General features: G+C 38.1%; 1 protein-coding gene across 1 annotated transcript in view; it reads right to left on the reverse strand.

Annotated features, from left to right (window-relative positions):
- Positions 1–1878: 1878 nt before the first annotated feature.
- SORCS1 (sortilin related VPS10 domain containing receptor 1) overlaps positions 1879–21731 on the reverse strand; it is a 548833-nt gene continuing 528980 nt past the window's right edge. Inside the window, exon 26 of the mRNA XM_058697716.1 lies at positions 1879–2153. Within this exon, the coding sequence (XP_058553699.1) occupies positions 2102–2153 (52 nt within the window). The 3' untranslated portion in view covers positions 1879–2101. The remainder of the gene's footprint in view (positions 2154–21731) is intronic.

Here is a 21731-nt window from a genome sequence, read left to right on the forward strand (position 1 = left end):
TAAAGAAATGTTGAATAAGTAACATTGAAACTCAAAAATCTTATGATTTGGTGGTCCTAAAATAATAGACTTTGACTTCCTGTGAATCTGATAAATTGTATAGAAAGCCCTGAAAATAATTTATTTTTTTCTCTTAAAGCCAAAATAGGGATAAATAAGCAAAATAACATGAAGTATTTTCTCAATCTGCGAAGACTGAGGTTAGCTAGTATAACTTCAAAGAGGTTAGCTAGTATAACCCCTCATGAAGTATTGGACAGGAAAGGAAACTATCAGATTTAGCCAAGGTATTTGAAATTAAGTCCGGTGTGAAGTAAGGGGAAGTGCATTAATCTGGTTAAGTCTTCTCTCATTTTATGCTGGAAGAATAAAAATTACTTTTATCAAAAGCATCCTTTGATGTTGATGCTGATGTCAGTTCAATTGCCCTCTCAAAGCAGAAGTTCAGAGCAGGGGCCCAGAAGTTTGTATTTCCCATTCAATTACCTCCAAGGAAGATATATGAAGCATATATTTGCATGAGTCTGAAACACCAGCCTAAGGGAAAGAAACTGAAGCCTATCTGCTTGTGAACAATGGGCTTCATTTCATGCTTTGTTCTAGCGGGCAATGGACTTTATTCAATCACTGAGGAACAGTAGCTAATTTTCCCTTCTAGTCCCCAGGGCACACTTGGTATTAAATGAAAGCAGTAAACTGGCATATGGAAAGCATTCAATAAATGGTGGATAACGTCTTATCTAACCTTTGGATCAGTCCTATTGAAGTAGGCTTTATTATTCTCATTTTGTAGATAATGAAATGGAAGCTCAGATACATTATATACATTTGGCATCCAACAGCCCTGGATTTGAATCACAGTTCTGCCAAATTCTAACCCTGTATCCTTGGGCAAAGTCTGTCCTATCTTTACTAAGCCATAAGAAGTCCATTTCCCCCTCCAACAGACAGTCGACTTCAATGGAAGTCATATTTTGTGGACCTTGCACATCTATCACCTGAACTTTACTTGGGGTTGTACAGACTGGGTACAGACCTGCACTGTGCTCTCTGCGGATTTACCCCCATCACATCAGGATGCACACCCTTGCTCTTACATTGTTAGTGCTGAGGGAACTCAGAGCTTATTGTTCTGCTTATGCAAAGCTTAAACTTATGAGCTAGGGAATTGTTTCAGCTTTTCATAAATGATTTGTCTTTTTGATAAAATTTCATTTGATAATTCATTAAAAAATGACGAAAGGCCATCACTACAGGGCACCTTGGGTAGATCAGAGCCTAATATCACAGAAACCTTTCCCCAATCTTTTTAGATCATCAAGCTAAATAATGGATCTGAAGTTTCCCGATGTCTTTCTGCCATGAAGTTTAGATTAGATGTGGTCTCCCTTGGGTACCATTCAAAAGAGTTCTAATGACAGTGTAAAAATATTGAAAGAAGCTAAATGAGATTCTTTTATTTAAATATACATAACTATATATGTACTAACTTCACTTGATTGAAATGAAAAGGAAAGAGCTAACTTCAGTATTAATATCATTCCTTCATTGCTTGACTTTATATATAAATGCCAATAATTCTGAGGTTTTGCAAGATGGATATTTATAATTACTGCAGATTTCATTAGCTAAAAAGCCAGAATTAGAAGGTAAAAATTAGATTTTAATGAACAATTCTTTGGAAGGATGTCATGAATTGGTACCTGGAGGATATAAGCACAACTTAAAAATCAAGCAGATTAAGTGAGTCCAGAAAGGACTGGATAGAATAAAGATTAAAATAACTTCAAAGACAGGTCCCTCTTGAACCACTTTTCCCACCCCCTGAGGAAAATGACACAGTATGCAAAGAAATAAGGAAGAATATGAAATGCATGCTTTAAAAGGTAATTTGTGTTTTAAGGCTTCATATTTGATGGGGAAATTTTCAGTTGACAATTTTTACAGTTGTGATTTAACACAGCAAATTAAAGGCTTTGGCAGCAAATAAATAGATTCACAATGATTGGTGCTGAAACTCAATGGCCTTCCACAGGATATTGTTCAAACTCTGCCTTGTCAGACCTCATGAATCCAGCAGCATCTCGGGCGAGGTTAATGATCAAAATAAATTTAGGGTATGGGTTTTCCAATCCAGCCTGGGAGGAGATCTTCTGCTGAGGATGATAGAAATGATAAGTAATATTATTATCATAGCCAAATGCACAGAGCAGTTTTCTATGCCATTCACAGTGCGAACATTTTATATACCTAAAACACGTTTACTTGAAGGTATGATTTAACAAGGAGATCGAAGAGACAAAAATAAGAACTTTTGCCTTGCAGTCTTGGTTTATTTCTGTTAAGCAGTGTGTATTGGAAAATAGTTTCAAATCAGTTAGATTTATAATGGCATTTGTATTTAAAAAAATTTTTTTTAACATTTTATTTATTTTTGAGACAGAGAGAGACACAGCATGAACGGGGGAGGGGCAGAGAGAGAGGGAGACACAGAATCGGAAGAAAGCTTCAGGCTCTGAGCCATCAGCCCAGAGCCTGATGTGGGGCTCGAACCCACGGACCGCGAGATCGTGACCTGAGCTGAAGTCGGACGCTTAACCGACTGAGCCACCCAGGTGCCCCGGCATTTGTATTTTTAAAATAATAAAGTGTTTTTAAAAATTTTCCTTAATGTTTATTTTTGAGAGAGACAGAGCATGAGTGGGGGAGGGGCAGAGAGAGAGAGAGAGGGAGACACAGAATCCAAAGCAGGCGCCAGGCTCCGAGCTGTCAGCACAGAGCCTGATGTGGGGCTCGAACTCACAAACCATGAGATCATGACCTGAGCCAAAGTCGGATACTCAGCCGACTGAGCCACACAGGCACCCCAAGTTTTTTTTAATAAAAGAAAAGGGAATAGAACCACTTTTATTTATATAATGGTATTCATTACACATGGACACTTCATTCTGGGAGCTAACACTTACTTACAAGAAGTTATGGAATCACTATGACCGCCTAACCGTATTGTGCTTGGCAATAGATTATAGCAAGTGTGTGTTCCCCCGGCAGAGGACTGAGAATTATAATTCAGTCTAGGTAGTGGGCCAGTAATTCTCAGCTCACATTCATGGCCATTCATAATCTCCTTCCCTTTTGCTAAAATATATCTTCCTTTCTGTGGTCTCATTCTGAAATATCTCTATCTCCTATGGTTTTTATTTTATAAACGAAGCAAGGAAAGGAGATTCTTTATGGTTCTTTGATTGTTCACAATTCTATCGTGGGGCACTAATAGCAAATCATTTCAAAAACTGACCTTGCTCACTTGTTTGAAATATTTTGGCCCCTCTGGAAACTTCATGTTAGTTTGGTGTTGTTATTGTTTTTGTGAAATTGTGTGTGTGTTTGTGTGTGTGTGTGCGCGCGCGCTCATGTGATGATTAGGGAATGGACTTAGAATTACAACGGGGAAAACAGAACACATTAGCATCCCTATTTAGCCCTCAGATGTCTCTCCACCTTCTTCTATTCCTCTGTGAATCCTCCTAATTCTAGAATACCTGGAATAACTGGGCTAGTCCTGGCATTTTCTACAATGTAGTCTCTTCTGCCACAAAATCTCTGCTTACACAGACACCTAGTACTTTCATATGTGCCTACTGAAATGTAACCTATTTGGGGGATGTGTAGGTTAAAATGTCACCATATTTCTCAAGTTACCCATTAACTGCTGCTAGTCAAAGCTTCCATTCTAATACCAAAAACCCTTAGAAACATCCTATGGAACTCATCTCTGTATTATGATGCTTTGCTAGTCACACACTTCCTGTTACTAACTAAAAGAACCTTGCAGACAGCAATCCATGACTTATATATCTTTATTCTTGTCACTGCTTCTTATTTAGGGATCTGCATTTTGAACATATTCAGTAAATGTTAGTGAATGATGTATGCCTAAAATAAAATTGGAGTCCTATAGAATTTCGTCCTTCAAGACTCCATTACAACTTTTTTTTTCCTTTTTTAAATGTTTATGTATTTATTTTGAGAGAGAGAGAGAGAGAGAGCATGGGGGAGGGGTAGAGAGAGAGAGAGACAGAGAATCCCAAGCTGGCTCCGTGCTGTCTACACAGAGCCCAATGTGGGGCTCCAACTCAGGAACCGTGAGATCATGCCCTGAGCCAAAACCAAGAGTCAGACACTTAACTGAATGAGCCACCTGGGCGCCCCCCACCCCTGCCCTACAATGGTTTCTATAATTAAGAATTTCTTAATTCATTCTGCAAACCCCAGGTCAAACGCAAAAACTTTGCCATGAGAATACCTACCTCCAAATCTTAGTTCTGTTGCTAAATCTGTGTGAGTTACCTAACTTCTCCCTTCCTTGGTTTCCTCATCTGTGAAATGAACTTGGTAACAATAAAACTGATTATTAATGCCAATCTTAAAGGGTCATTGGAAGCCTTAAACTTATTAATATATGTAAAGTACCTGAAAGTATGCCCACCAAGTATATGGTGCATTCTGTGTAAATATAGTAACTGCATTGCTGTCTATCATATAGATGGGAGATTTCAAACTGGCAACAACAGGCTGGATCTGTCCTGCAATCATGCTGGGTTCAGCCTAGCACTGTTATTATACACAATATGTTTTAGTGTGCTTCCGACATGTAAAGGAGGATATTTTACATTAACTCCAGTTTCCTGGGTTTTCTTAGGAAATCATGGAAGGCTTGGTTAACAAGAAACCTTTATTTACCCAATGAAAATAACCAGCTGGAAGCAAATAGTCCTGCCCTGTGTAGACACCACAGGTGTTCTCCAGTGTTCTGGGCTCCACAGCTGTGTGCTGCCTCCCTGACCAGGATCCTGAATACCACCTGCCACTCCTCAAATCACACCTGATCTGAGACATGCTCAAGTTATCTAGCTGGAATGTGTAGGCACTGGATTTAAAACACTCCAAAACTTAAAAAATAATAATTTGTGAATAAGGGACTTATGGTCACCCCTAGCAAAATGACAAGAGCTGGATGTGTAAATATTACAATTGAAATAACTATGACCTTGACTGCCTGTCCTATTACTTGTCCATGTTTATTGAATACACATTATTTACCAGGCACTGTAATAGATGCTTTACATAAATCACTTCTGTTGCTTATGAGAAACTTGCGAGGTAGGTGTTATTAGTTTACTTATTTTACAAATGAGGGAATGGAGGCTCAGTAAAATACAGCCACTCGCCCAAGGTCAGTGATGGTGTCAGCAAGAAAGCACAGGACTACCAGGCTCCAAACCCAATGCTTTTCCACCATACTAATCTACCTTCCTCTTGTCAATCTTTCCAGTTTCTCTCACACAATATTTATCTACCTCCTGAGGAAGACTGAAAAAGGATGATTTTAGCTTTACTGTATATAGGAGGAATGAAAGTACAGACTCTTAAGGAAGCGAGTGACAGAAGTGAGTCACCATTGTCCTAGGACAAATGCGGACATGGCTTCTCTATTAGAAATATTAGGAAAATTAACTCAGGAAAAAATCTTGCCCCCATCCATAGTAGAGCCTCTTCCAATTGAATCCTCCGAGGTGAGACAAAAGCCTTTAAAGATATAATTTTCCAACTGCTGATGCTCAGCCTTATTTTAGAAAATATAAAACTTCTGTTTTGGAAGCATAACAACCCCTTTCTAATGAGGCAAAGAAAGAATGCATTTCCATTAACATTACAAACTGAGAACCGTATTTCAAACCAGGGAAAACTCACTATACATATAAATAGTGAATTAGGTATCCATTATTCATTCGCATTAGGACACACAACAAATATTTTCATAATTTTACTAAGAATAATTTTTAGTTCCTTTTAATTTTTGTTTATAGTTTTATTGAGCTCCTTGGAGCTCAAATGTTTATTGTTCTGCCAGATCATTTGTCAGATTACTAAAAATTATACTTTACGATGTCTGCTGGGGACAGAGGATCCATATTTTTACAAATCCTGACTAAATTTTCTGATTCTCCAAGAAGCAAAGTACTCAATGCAATGCTTTAGTTTCAGAATAAATTACTCAAGATGCCCTGAAATTCTGTTTTCTTTTCTTCTCTCGCTGGAAAAATAAGAAAGCAAGCTATATTGCCACAGTAATTGTATGGCAGCTCTGATATTCAGTTATCAAATCATATTTATGATAGGGATTAATTAGTAATATTTTTCCAAAGATAACATTAAATGTAGATGAGCTGGATAATCATATTTAGGAGAAAAGAAACAAACAAACAAAACATTGAAATATTGCACGGAAATCACTTAGAGACCAATTCCTGAAAGCCTCGGAATAATTATATCCAGACAGTCCAAGAACTCTGGAATGCTGATGGGCATTTCACCATGACAATCACTAAATAAATTCACCCAAATTATTTACAGATAAATGAGCTTTTCGTTCAGAAAGGGGAAAAACTCTATATCTCAATTTTTTTTATATTTGTTCTAATTTCCAAGCTTGCTATGCTCCAAGAAGGCATAAAAGGAAGGAAAATCCTAATAAGTAACATAGAGGAAGAATCCCTTTATTTCCACTTATATGACAATGAAAATTGATAGCCTTAAGCAAATAAGCAAAGAAGCTCTGGGTTCTACTGGAATTCACCTGCGTCTTACTCTGATTTTACCAACCCATTCTATGGTAATTGAAAATGCCACAAAAATAATGCTCCCCCCCCTAGTGTGAAATTAAGCAATTACTGTAAATAAGGAATAATCAAGTTCAACTATTTTAACAATAAATTGTCACAATGCTGTCTTTAATCCATATGTACAAAATAATTTATCATTTATATAGCACCTTCTCCCTTGAAATGTCAACACATCAATCTGGCTTTCTGTCTCCTGCAAGTTCTCAATCATCTTTACATGAGCAAACAGTAACATTCTAAGAGAAGCAAACATCCTAATATATTCAGGCTATTATTGTTCCTTGGAAAAGATCCAGAGCCTCAATAAGGCAGTGATTGGAAATGCACAAAGTATTTTAATATCCTAATTATTTTGATTTAACTTCCTCTAATAGTTTAAATTGATACTGAATTTATTTAGAACCCATTAGGTTTTTTTTTTTCTTTTTTTCCAACAGATCATAAACACAGACTGAACTTAATCTCAAGACAAAATTAATTATTCATGCTTCAAATTGCCGATACACTTTTCCAAAAACCTGCCACCCCCTTCTGCATTCAGCCTTTTATTTTAATTCCTTTTCCATTTTAGGAAAGCAATTACTGGCAATGTATATGTCATTCTGAAGAGAAGTGAAGCTTTCTACTCACTGATCTGAACACAAAACCGATACTTGGAGCCACAAGGAGAGAAGTCATTAGGTGTCATCAATTCAGGCTTATTATTGCAGCCTACCATCATCCCCTTGAAGCTGCACTACCCTGGTGAAAAGGACAAAAGTTACAAGAACCATCTCTCCTGCATTAATAACAGGAGACTCAATTATTAAATTATCTCACACACTACAGAAGACTCAAGGCTGTGTTTTCAATGAACACAGTACACTTCTGTATAAATTAACCCTCACCTTTTGGTTGTTTTGCTCAGTTCAAATGGCTGTTTTCAAGAGGAGTAGGTGTGTGATTCAATGGGAGCATTACATATTCAAACTTGTTAATAACCAACGATGGCACTGCAAGTCTTTTTCACTCCTGCCTTCTCAAACATGAGTAGTTAGATATTCACAGCTATGATGAACCAGAAACCTACTAATACCACAAACGGTGCTAAGCATTTCACGTGTATTAATCTCCTTCAGTTCTCAGAGAATCTTATAAGATTAAGTTCTATTAGTATCTCCATGTTACAAAGGAAAAAAAAAAACAAATCTAAAAAAATCAGAAAGGTGAAGTAACTTGCTCAAAACTCTACAAACAGCAAAAAACAGAGCCAGGTCTGTTTACCTTTTAACCCTGATGTGATTAACTACATCATGCTGCCTCTCCACTTCGGGGACACATATACATTTTGTTACACTTAAGCAGGGCATCCTTGTGTAGGACCCTGGTATATGCTAGGGGCTGTGAAAAATATGAAGATGGTTAAGACATGACCCCAGTGCTCAAGAAACCCCTAATGCAAGAAGAAAGAAATGCTTAACAAATATATATTTCGATTGTAAGGAATGAAAGTAGTCATTTTGAAGAAAATTTATTTTTTCCTTAAAATAAGAGACAGCCAATAATGTAAGTGGAAGAAAGTTGAGAGTAAGGGCATATACCATCTAGTTAGATCCTGCAGAGTCTAGACCTGGGGTCCTGCTTAGCTCTGTCACTCACATCAGCATTATCCTGGCAAAATTTTTGACTCTCTTGGCCCAGATTCCTCAACTGTGGAGAGGAATTACTGGATCACAGTAAGAAAATATATCTAAAGGGGCGCCTGGGTGGCTCAGTTGGTTAAGCGTCCGACTTCGGCTCAGGTCACGATCTCGCGGTATGTGAGTTCGATCCCCGCATCGGGCTCTGTGCTGACTGCTCAGAGCCTGGAGCCCGTTTCAGATTCTGTGTCTCCCTCTCTCTCTGACCCTCCCCCGTTCATGCTCTGTCTGTCTCTCTCTATCTCAAAAATAAATAAATGTTAAAAAAAAAATTAAAAAAAAAAAAAAAAAAAAGAAAATATATCTAAAACCACACAGAAAAAGAATAAAACATGATCCAATCATGAGATGACATGATCTCTAGTTTCAGTGGTATAATTCATTTCATCTCTGTCGTCTATTGAACACTACAAGAATTGCTTTAAAAAAACTGCAAAGCTGATTCGTTTTGTGTTGTTTTTCAGGCAAAGAGCATCTTTACTGAAGGCAAGATCTAATTTTTTTTTTGTCTTTTTTTTTTTTTGTCTCTCTCCAGGCTGATTTTGCTGACGTGGAGAGAGTCTGACCAGTGATATTACCTACAGCCCAGGGAAGAGAAAATGATGAAGTAAAAGACAAAGAACAGGATGATTCAAACAGGCTTTTCTTTTGTACTAGTGGAGGTAGCAGTGCAGGAGTGACTCCATAGGCCGTCTGTCTTGATATGGGATGTAATCAAATTCTGTGTTTCCGGTCCAAATTATTCCAAAGCACTGCCCTGTGGGACAGTGCTCGAGTACACAACCAGCCTATCCATGATATGATCCCAATAGATGTGACTTTGGCATAAACTACAAGTTCCCTAAATCATTGAGTTCTCTGGCCCTTCTTCCCTCCAGTGATGGACCCTTCTCTTCCATCCCTATCTACTCAAATCACAAACAGCCTCTGGTTCACTTCATGCCTTCCGTGCAGGCTTCCTTGCTCAGAGTTTGGCTATTAATTAAATTCCCTGAGGCTGACTTTCGGCACTGACACTTCATAACTGCCGTAAGGTGGGGCTAGTTACTTAAAACTAACCAAAGTTTAGCACCTTCATCTCTAACAGGGGAAATATATAGTCCGTTGTAAGAATCTACATAAGCTAATATATGTAAATATGTCTAGCACAGTGCTTGACGCATAATAAGTGAACAAGAAATGGTAATTAGTGTGGCAATTTGTAATGGCCAAAGCCTGAATGAGCTCTCTCACTATGTGGGAATTATACATGTTTTGTCTGTGCCTCTCCTTTGGTCGCTAGCATTAACTTTTTTTTTTTTTTTTTTTTTTTTGACAGTGTGCCTTCTAGAATTCAGGTGTGGCTTTCTAATTCAATTCTGAGGATAAAATATATGAGCTATGTATTTCTGCATTCTCCAGAATATCTAATAGATAGCATTCAAATAAGAGGTGCTCAGTGATATTTTTTTTGTATGAATAAATGAATAAAAACATGGTTCACTTGGCTCCTGGAGTATGACCAGTGGCTAAGTTTCCTCTGAATATTGTACTTGTTGGTTCTTCCACCCCCACAAGAGTCTGATATTTGGATTATCTCCCAGCCTGTGAACAGTTCCTTCCCTTTTCATATTCCACTGTGTGCACTACTCTGCCAGTATTCAATTCTCGCTCCACTGTGGTCCATTAAGAGAGGACAAAATTCATACTGGTAGTGCTCAGGCCATTAGACTCCAGGACATACAGCAAAACAGGAGTCTGGACATTTGGTTGATTGACAAGAGAATACATTAAAATTTCAAGAGTAACTTTGAGGCAAGTGTGCAAAATAATGTAGTCACCAAACATTTAAGATATTCTTTCTAGAGGGAGCAAAGCAAGCAGTCTTTTCTTGCATATAGAAGAGGCCTGTCATGCAAATCATCCTGGCTGGACGGTGAAAGCTACAAAGACTAGAATTCCTGAGAGGCTTTCTGCGAGCTTTGGGAAATGACTTCTCTCTCTCTCTCTGCAGCTCAGCTTCCCTTGCAAAAAGGAAGGTAAACCAGATGTCCTCTCAGACTCTTTCAAAATGTACACTTGTATGAACATAAAATGTATAACACATAGTAATGCATAACATAATAAACCAAAAATGTATGAAGAAGGAAGGGGGTGATTAAAAATAGGGGTGCCTAACTGGCTCAGTCAGGGCAGCATGCGACTCTCGATCTCAGGGTTGTGAGTTCAAGCCCCATGTTGGGTGTAGAGATTATTTAGAAATAAAATCTTGGGGCGCCTGTGTGGCTTAGTCGGTTGAGTGTCCTACTTCAGCTCAGCTCATGATCTCATGGTTTGTGGGTTCGAGCCCCATGTCAGGCTCTGTGCTGACAGCTCAGAGCCTGGAGCCGGCTTCGGATTCTGTGTCTCCTCTCTCTGCCCCTCCCCCACTTGTGCCTTGTCTCTGTCTCTCAAAAATAAATCAATGTAAAAAAAAAATTAAAAAAATAAATAAATAAAAATAAATAAGAAAAATATGTTCTTACTTTTTCTAACTTACAGTAAGTCTACTGTAAGTTAACTTGGTTTTTGATTAAAAAAAAGTTTAGCAAGCTAAAAAAAAATCTTTTACCTTGGAGAAACAATGTGCAGTTTTTCTTACAGGTTTTTGGATAGAGCAAGTAATGAAAAAAGGCTGATTATTATTTTTTTTAATCATTTCTGTCTGAAGGAATGTGAATTCAGGTGTAGGGATCTGAATTTAAGAAGTTCCTATTGTTTCAAATCTGGGAGCTGAAAATCCTTCATGTGAAATGCAAATAGAAACAATCTAACAATTTTCCACAGTCACCCCAGGCCCCTTTGATGCCTAGCATCTGCCCCACCCCCTCCAACACCCACACAGATCCCATATCCCTGTCTCTCCTAAGGGAGATGCTCTGGGGGACCGGGGAGGAGAAGGCGGTGGAGGAAGCTATTTGCCATTCGTAACAATTTCCCAACAACCTGCAAATGTTCCAAGTTGCTTGGCAGCATGCTGCATTTAAAATTAAATTTGAAGTGCTAATTTGGCACAATTTTTTATTCATAACACCAATTCTCAACATTAATTTTGACATGTCCTTTTTTTGTGGTGGTTTTTTTTTTTGTTTTGTTTTTTGTTTTTTAATTCCCAACTGGAACTGAAAAATCTCTTGGCGAAAGAAGTATTTGGTAAGAAGTGTGATGATACCTCTGCTTTCTGGCTGTAGGTGAGCTGTGTTCCCTGCCCCACCTGGGTCGGTGGGAGCTATTTCTTTATCCGGCTTAGGAGCCAGCTCTTACTTCAATGGCTTGCCATTGACTCCAGAAAGCTGATAAATGGCATTTATTTCCTACTCATGACCTAGTTTGTAAGCTCATAAATCACCGGGAACACGCTGAAACTCATTTGCTGGAGCCGCCTCTTGATAAACCAGAGTTAGGTACCTATGAGAGCTGAGGGGATCTGCTCAGAGATCTGGGCTCCATTCCTGAAACCCGTTAGGTTCAGGAGTCAGTCATTTCCTTCCTTAGACTTTACCATTGGAAGTGTGTGTGTGCACAGCTGTCGCCAAGGAGAGGGTTTGTTAGTGCTTGGAGCACTGAGGGAGGAAGGGCGGAGCAGAGGGTGACTGTATAATGTAACGCTAAAAATCAGAGTTATGTAATAAACCCTAACTTGTGTCTTAGTTTCCCCCACCCACAAAATGCATTTCCATATCACCTTGCCAATTGTGCTTACTGAGTTTGGAGCAAGACCAGCGTGCTTTGCAGGAAAGTAGCTTGATGGTGCCCTTTTAGCTCATATCATAAGAAACCCTGCAAAAATGGGAGCTTTATGCTACACACAGAGCACAGGTGGAACGTAGGTGGCTCAAACTCAGCTTTAACTCTGGGAAAAGTCAGTGCTCTTGCTCTAGGGTTAGAGAGGAAAAGAGGAATATTCCTGAAAGTCCTAGAGACTACTAGGCCATATGTTGAACTTTACTACAAAGACTTGGATGGCCTTTAGTTACATGAAAGGAGAACATCTCTGACCTTAACCATTTTTTAAACTGGATTCTGTTTTGATTTGTAAAAAAACAACTTTACTGATTTAAAATTTAATGAAATCTTGTATCATCTGCATTATAATATGTATACTGTAACAGAAATTAGATGCAATAAAATGTACCCATTTACGTGTATAATCAGGAGTCCAAGCTATATATTTGTGAAACTAACACCACAATCGAGGTAAAAAATATCAACACCACCAACTTTATCTCCCTAGCAGCACCTCTCTGTGGATTTATATTTTAAATGGTTTTATTGTAGATAGTTTACAGTTGGAACTCCCTTTTGTCCAGTCAGAAAAACTTCTGCCTTTCAAACGGAGTTGTCTATATCATTCAAATCACGATTTTCAAATATGAATAGGATCCAATCTATAATCTTGTTTCTTATTCATCATGGCAGTGTCTGTTCTTTTTCTCTTTTCCCTTGCCTTTTATTGGATTGATTTATTCTATTCCATTCAACTTCCTCTGTTAGTTTAGTCAGTGCCTCACAGTTTGCAATATGTATCCAAAATGTAAAAATGTATAAGCCTTACAGGAATATTCTTTAATTTTCCTCCTCTTGTTCTTTGTGATATTCTTGTCAGACATTTTTCTACATATATTATAAACCCCACAATGCACTGTTGTTGTTATTTGAAATGGTCAATTTCCTTTGAAAGACTGAAAAAAATGAGGTAAAATGATTTTTGTATTTCCCATTGGTGGTGATCTTCATTTACTTAAATAAACCCAGGTGTCCCTCGCGTGTGACTTCCTTCCACCTGAAGAACTTTAAAAGTATCCTCCATAGTATGAATCTGCTGCCTTGAAATTCTTTCAGCATTTGTGGTCAGAAAATTACTCATTTCACCTTAATTTTTGGAGATTTTTTTTTCTTGGCTGGAGATACAATTGTAGGTTATCAGATTTTCCCCACAGACACTCGCCAGATTTGCTCCACTCTCTGCTGACGTGCATATTCTTTTAAACTTTTTTTTTTTAACATTTATTTATTTTTGAGACAGAGAACATGAACAGGGGAGGGTCAGAGAAAGAGGGAGACACAGAATCTGAAACAGGCTCCAGGCTCTGAGCTGTCAGCACAGAGCCCGACGCGGGGCTCGAACTCACGGACCGTGAGATCATGACCTGAGGCGAAGTCGGACGCCTAACCGACTGAGCCACCCAGGTGCCCCAACTGACGTGCATATTCTATACGACACCTTCAGTGATTCTTACCCTTGTTCTGAACTTGCTCTATCCTTTTCTCCATGGTAATTCTGACCTTTGTTCCTCAGAATTTCAAATGTCTCTTAACAGCCTGGCGCCTTTATGTTATTTTTGTTTCATCACTATTTTTTATCCATTTGATAATGATGTCCCTTGGTATGTTTTTCTATAACCTGTGTGTTTATAGTTTGCATCAAATATGGAAAAAAATGGTCATTATTTTTTCACTGCTCTTCTGCCCCTCTTCCTATTTTCGGAGACTCAAATTATATGCATGTTATACCAATTGGTATTGTTCCAAAGGTCACTGAGGCAATGTTCTTCTTCCTGCAGTGTTTCTTTTTGTATCTGTGTTTCAGTTTGGATAAATGCTAGAGTTCCTTGTTGAAGTTAGATCATATTTTCTTTTGCAATCTCCCATCTTGTATTAATTCCATGCTGTGAACTTTTCAGTTCAGATATATTATTTTTTATTTCTAGATATGCCACTGGTCCTTTTATATATCATTTTTTTTCCTCATGCTAATCTTTAAAAACGTTTACATATCCATAAAAGCTACTTTGACATCCTACTGAGCTACTTCTGTTATCTCTGTCATTTCTGGATTTTTAAAAATTCAGAGTTCAGTTTTTATAGCAGCTTTAGGTTCACAGCACAACTAAGAGGAAGTCACAGAGATTTTCCACATACCTTTTGCCACTACACATGCGTGGCCTCCCTCACCACTAACATTCTGCTCCAGAGTGGTACATTTGTTACGATTGGTGAACCTATATTGACACATCATTATCACCTAAAGTCCATAGTTTATATTACAGTTCACTCTTGGTATTGTACATCTGTGGATTTAATGGCTGGCATGTATCTATCATTATAGAACCATACAGAATGTTTTAATTACCATAAAAATCCTCTTGCTCAATTTATTAATCTTCCTTACCCCGAGCCTTTTGCAACTACTGATCTTTTTATGGTCTCCATAGTTTCGCATTTTCCAGAATGTCATATAGTTACAATCATATAGGGTGTAGCCTTTTCAGATTGGCTTCTTTCACTTAATAATATACCTTTAAGATCCCTTCATGTCTTTTCATGGTTTTGACAGTTCATTTCTTTTTATCACTGAGTAATATTTCATTGACTGGATGTACCATAGTTTATTTATCCGTTCAACTATTGAAGGGCATCGTGGGTGCTTGCTGATTTTGACGAAGATGCAAAATGCTGGTATGAACATCTTGTGCGTTTTTTTTGTGCAGACATAGGTTTTTAACTCCTTTAGATAAATACCAAGGACTGTGATTGCCGAATCACATGGTAAAAGTATGTTCAGTTTTGTCAGAAACTGCCAGATTGTCTTCCGAAGTGGCTGCGCCATTTTGCATCCCCATCAGCAATGAATGAAATTTCCTGTTGCTCCACATTTCTCCAGCATTTGCTGTTGCTAGCGTTCAATATTTTGGCCGTTCTAATTAATGCGCAGTGAAATCTTGTTTTCATTTGCATTTTCCTGTTGATATATGATGTGGAACATCTATTTAAAATTTTTTTTAATCTTTATTTTTGAGAGAGAGACAGAGTGTGAGCATGGGAGGAGCAGAAAAGAGAGGGAGACACAGAATCCAAAGCAGGCTCCAGTCTCTGAGCTGTCAAAACAGAGCCCAACATGGGGCTTGAACTTATGAACCACGAGATCATGACCTGAGTCGAAGTCGGGCACTCAACCAACTTAGCCACCCAGGCGCCCCTGATGTGTAACATCTTTTTATTAACTCATTTGTCATCTGTGTATCTTCTTTGGTGAAGTGTCTGTTGAGGTCTCTGGCCCATTTTTTAATTGGGTTGTTTGCTTTCTTATACTTGAGTTTTAAGCACTCTTTTGTGTATTTTCGGATAAGAGTCCTTTATCAGATGTGTCTTTTGCAAATATTTTCTCCTATTCTGTGGCTTGTGTTTTCATTCTTTTGATATCGTCTTTCCCAGAGCACAAGTTTTTAATATTAATGTGGTGCAGCTTATCACTTTTTTAATGGATCATGTCTTTGGTATTGTATCTAAAAATTCATTGCTGTACCCAACTAGGTTTTCTTTTAAGTTATCTTCTAGGAGTTTATAGTTTTGTGTTTGCATTTAGGCCTATGTCCATTGTGAATTAATTTTTGCGGAGGGTATATGGTCTGTGTCTAGAATCATGTTTTTGCATATGAATCCAGTTGTTTTAGTACCATTTTTTTTTAAAGGTTATCCTTACTCCATTTTCTTATTTTCTTGTCCTTGCTCCTTTGTCAAAGATGAGTTTATGTTATGACTATATTTATGACTATGGTAGTTTTCTATTCTATTCTATTGATCTATTTGTCTATTTCTGTACCAATATCACAATGTCTTGATTACTGTAGCTTTATAGTAAGTCTTGAAGCCAGGACTTCCTACTTTGTTTTATCCATCAATATTGGGTTGGCTATTCTGGATCTTTTGCCTTTCCATATAAACTTTAGAATAACTTTGTCAATATTCATAAAAGAACTTGTTGACATTTTTCTTGTGATTGCTTTGAATCTATAGATCAAGTTGGTAATAACAGATATATTAATAATATTGAACATGGACTATCCCTCCATTCATTTAGTCCTTCTTTGATGAGTCTGTTTTTAATGACAGATCTTTTTCCTTGGTTGCGGAATGCCTTTACCTGCTTTTTGACGTATTTGGTACTAGCTCAATGTTGAGTGTCAAGAATTAAAGAACACTGGGCTTTGTTCTGTCAGGCAGTTAGATTACTTGTTGATGCATATGATTTAATCATGGTGTGATTTAAGCTTTTTTTTTTTTTTTTTTTTTTTTGGTGGGTCTAGAGCTAGAGTAGTTCTCATTCCAGGATAGTTCAGCCTTACTCCTACAACATGAAATTTTGGGAATTAATTCACTGCTCTGGGACTTCACAAAGGACTTTCCATTCTGGCTGTTTGAAGCCTGGATATCTCTTTACCCTCTGTGAGATTTGCCCTGTGATCACCTTACTGCTCTGTGATCTTTATTTGTTCATCTGGTTTTTTCCACCCTATAGAAGGGTAGCTTGTTACTTAGCAATTACTCAAGAGAACCCTTATGTAGATTTCTAGAATTCTTTTTTTCACATTACTCTATCTTTTCAGAGTTCTACTCACATTTCCAGAGGCCTCAGCCTCCTTCGATATTGACCTCTCTGTCTTTCAGTCAGCAAGTTCCTCAGGCCCTGTTTATCTGCCCTTCCCTGCACCATGGTTCAAGAACTGTCCCTAGACATTTATCTAGGTAAATTGTAGTACTCAATTCATTTATTTCCCTTCTCTCAGGCATTATATTCCAGCATTTCCTAGTGTCCAACGTATGAATGCAGTCAGTTAATATATTTTGCCCAGTTTTATAGTTGTTTATGGTGCTCTTTTTTTTTTTAATATGAAATTTATTGTCAAATTGGTCTCCATACAACACCCAGTGCTCATCCCAACAGGTGCCCTCCTCAGTACCCATCACCCACCCTCCCCTCCCTTCCACCCCCCCATCAACCCTCAGTTTGTTCTCAGGTTTTAACAGTCTCTTATGCTTTGGCTCCCTCCCTCTCTAACCTCTTTTCTTTTCTTCCCCTCCCCCATGGTCTTCTGTTAAGTTTCTCAGGATCCACATAAGAGTGAAAACATATGGTATCTGTCTTTCTCTGTATGACTTATTTCACTTAGCATCACACTCTCCAGTTCCATCCACGTTGCTACAAAAGGCCATATTTCATTCTTTCTCATTGCCACGTGGTATTTCATTGTGTATATAAACCACAATCTGTATCCATTCATCAGTTGATGAACATTTAGGCTCTTTCCTATAATTTGGCTGTTGTTGAAAGTGCTGCTATAAACATTGGGGTACAAGTACCCCTATGCATCAGCACTCCTGTATCCCTTGGGTAAATTCCTAGCAGTGCTATTGCTGGGCCATAGGGTAGATATATTTTTAAGTTTTTGAGGAACCTCCAGAGCAGCTGCAGCAGTTTGCACTCCCACCAACAGTGCAAGAGGGTTCCCATTTCTCCACATCCTCACCAGCATCTATAGTCTCCTGATTTGTTCATTTTAGCCACTCTGGTGTGAGGTGGTATCTCAGTGTGGTTTTGATTTGTATTTCCCTGATGAGGAGCGACGTTGAGCATATTGTCATGTGCCTGTTGGCCATTTGGATGTCTTCCTTAGAGAAGTGTCTATTCATGTTTTCTGTGTGTGTGCGTGCGTGTGTGTGTGTGTGTTTTAATACTCCATTATAGCCAAGAATGGAAGAAATCCCTTTACCTCCCGTATGTACTTTAAATTTTGATAAAGTATACTGCGGTTGAGTATGTTCACAAGGTAAGATAATTTGAATTTTCAACTTTCTGGATCTCCTATAAAACACTGAATTTTGTATTTATGTCATGCCAAGTAACTAATAAACCATAGTCTTTATCTTTTCCAAAGCCATAGAGAAATTTTACTGCTAGGAGAGAATAAAGGGAACATTTAAGTTAATCTTTGCATGCTGCCTGGATGACCTTCTATCGAATTCTTCTGTTTTATTAGGAGCTTATATTTGAACATCTGTAATGTTGTGAAACTCCATTCTCCCAGAGGAATCATATCACATGGTAAGACAGCTCTGTTACAAAGTCCCTTCTTAAGTGGGTCTAACTTCTTCCCTCTGGTACTTCCCAATATCTGACCCTTATGCCAGACCCTGGAATCATCCGTTATGTAATATTTTTAATCATTCATATCCTACTTGCTTCCAAGTCAGATTTGAAGCAGTCTATTCAGAAGATATGCATGGCAGATATTTGATGCATGAGAATAGCTCTCAGGTCCCTTAGGTTTTAAGTGTTCCTGGTACCTCAATTATTTATCATATGAATAGAGATTAGGGCCCTTTTAAGAGACATCAGAGAGTAGAATGGTGGTTGCCAGAAGCTAGGGGGTAGGGTAAAAGGGAAAAACACAGTTTTTGTTCAGTGGGTATAGAGTTTCAGTTTTGCAAGATAAAAAAGTTATAGAAAGCTGTTACACAACTGTACTGTGGATTTAAAATGGTTAAGATGGTAAATATTATGTTATTTTTTTTTACCAAAATAAAAAAAAAATGACAATGGATCCATGTAATAAAGGCAGTTGAAGAAATATGCAAAAATAGAAGTCTCTTCCAAAGCTCATGAGGATGTTTTCATTCTATAGGCATCAACGGTAGATCTTATCATTGGACATTGTCAACTTGAATTTTGTTTTAGAACTCTGTTGAGTGGGAGACAGGAAAGAAAAACGGAGTTCAGACCATGGTAGGGGCTCCAAAAATGAGGCAATCAGTTAAGGCAGCTAGGTCTGCAGAACCAAAATTATAAGCCCTACTGTTGCTACTATAGTGACCAGAGATTTAAGTGTTTTTATAATGGATAAAAATCAACACCTTGACTTGAAGTTGGAAGCTGACTGAGACCCAGTTTAAATTAAAAAGTTAACGTTGTTGGCTGGGAGTCAGTCAACTAGCTCTGGGATAAGTAAGCTGCACCCCAGACTCATCCCAAAGAAAGCCTCTATGTCATCCACAAAGTGGACTTGCCTTTGAGGCTATTAGTGTGACAAGCCTGAAGGTCACCGAATCGGGCCACATACACCATGGTTCTGCGGTCATATGGGAAGATTATGTTGTTCTCCCCATGCAGCATCCATTTCTCCCTCAACTAGTCAGAGCATCTGATTTTCATTTTAATTCCCAATATTAATGCATGAATGATGCTAACCTACTCCAATACTCAGCTAGACAAACAACCTTGGCCTTGTCAATCAGAGAATTTCTTCTTACTGGCCACAGAGATAGATTCAGGGATTGCACATAATCCAAGCAAGAACTCCAAAACTCAAATTTTCTGGAATTACTGAAAAAAAAATTCCTTCAGCTACAGTTAGTAAGCTAAAAGAAGATAAGGTTCTAGAAGCCATTCTAGAGACACAGAGTGAAGTAGAACCATGAGACAGGTAAATTTCAGGTGACTATTTGGCTGGCCCAAGCCCAAGGGTTCAAAATTCCCTTGTGTGCCTAAGTCAGTTTGTGCTGGTATTCTGTCATTTATAACAAAAAGTGATCTGAAAACAGTACCATACCAAGGTAAATTATTCCACGGATCTTTCTCCTCATAGATATATACCTATACCTCATGCCTCAACTGGTTTGTAAATGCCCAGAGCTCCAACAGAAGGACTTGTTCTCCTCTGTTATTTATCATAATGCATATATAATCCCTGGAACATGATAGATACTCAATAAATAATTGGTGATTAAGCTCTTTTTTCCCCTCACCATCCTCAGGTTAATTGCATTATTCCTGAGTTTGAAAGTTCAAGGTTTTAAGTGTAGTGCATTCTACTAGTAGTGTCTAGGTATTTTATTTATTTGTTTCTTTGATTTCTGTTTGTTTACTTTCTCACGAAAGTGAAACTCTAAGTGTGTTTTTAGAAGATGTTTTAGAAGTTATTTTTCTTTTGTATCAAAACCAACTCCAGGGTGCCTGGGGGGCTCAGTCAGTGAAGTGCCAGACTTCAGCTCAGGTCATGATCTCGCGGTTCGTGGGTTCAAGCCCCATATTGGGCTCTGTGCTGATAACTCTGAGCCTGAAGCCTACTTTGGGCTGTGTCTCCCTCTCTCTCTGCCCCTCCCCCACTCATGCTCAGTCACTCTCTGTCTCACAAAAATGAATAAACATTAAAAAAAAAAAAAACTCCCCCCACCCCCCCACTAAGGAAAAACAAGCAAACAAACACAAGAATAAAATCAATCTCTTTGGACATCTCTGTATCTTGGTACACTTTCTCTCTGTCAAAACCTCAGATCATATGTTCTAGAACTTCTATTGTAGACATGACCTAAACACTGTGTTCCATATTAAGAATTCAAGGATTCCTAACCATGAGTATACAAAGTCTGGTAATTACCTTTTAACTGTGCTGCATGTTTCCATTAAACGCTTTGAATATTTGAGATAACATGCTTTACTTTCTTATATCTCTAGGAATAAGTAGGAGGTGATAAATTGATATTTTAATGTCAAAAGGAAAGAGAGTAGATTGTCTAGGGCATAACTTGAATCTATCTATTGGCTGTGATATGTTTTCCTGAAAGAAAGAAAGAAAGAAAGAAAGAAAGAAAGAAAGAAAGAAAAGAAAAGAAAAAAAGAAGGAGGGAAGGAAGGAAAGAAGGAAGGGAAAGAAAGATTACAAAAGACATGGTGGTTGTCTTAAGTAGTGAAGTGATTTAAGCAATATCATGGTGGGGGAAGGCAGGAAGGGTATGTCTGGTCCTATTCTATTCTGGTGATGGGATTGGGAGTGTTAAATTGTAAGCTGCTAGGGTTTGAATCATCACTGATTAGCTGTATCACTTTGAGTGAAGTATATCACCTCTCTGTCCCTTTGTATCCTCATATGTAAAATACATTCATAATAGAATCTACCTCACTGGATTATTATGAGTGTCAAGTAAGCCACTACATATAAAACTTCTAAAACAGTGCACAAACTAGGCTTTCAATAAATGTAAGCTTTACACTGTAGAGGAATATAAGGATGAGTAAAGGCTCTTTGTACAGGGCAAGAAAATCCTCCTGAATGAAAGATGAATAAAACAAGGAAAGCAAACAAACAAAAACAAAAAAAAAACATTCTCTCATTTCCTCCAAATCGTTCATTCCTTTTTCCCCTCACTGTGTGGAGAAAGGAAAGTTCTAAAACCTAATGAGCAAGAGATGTGTTTATGTGGGTAACTTCTACATACATCTTCCCTAGTTGCTAAGAACTTCAATGCTGATGCCCCACATTGGGGAAAGTCATTTCGTGTCTATCCTGATGTGCCAAGTTTATCTTCTCTGTTGATATCTTAAAAGAATGGTAAAAGTCAATACTGATGGAAACTGTATACATTTTTCTCATTGCTTGGCTAGTAAAATGCTACTCACAAGAGGGTAGAGTAAGTTGGATTCTTTTAATTTGAGTGTGAGGGACTAGTGGGACACGTATGAAAATAGGCAACCCATTTAGGCAGAAGAGTACCTTCATCAGTGCCAGCTCCA

The sequence above is a fragment of the Neofelis nebulosa genome, chromosome 13 (genome assembly GCF_028018385.1).
Source record: "Neofelis nebulosa isolate mNeoNeb1 chromosome 13, mNeoNeb1.pri, whole genome shotgun sequence".
NCBI classification, from domain to species: Eukaryota; Metazoa; Chordata; class Mammalia; order Carnivora; family Felidae; genus Neofelis; species Neofelis nebulosa.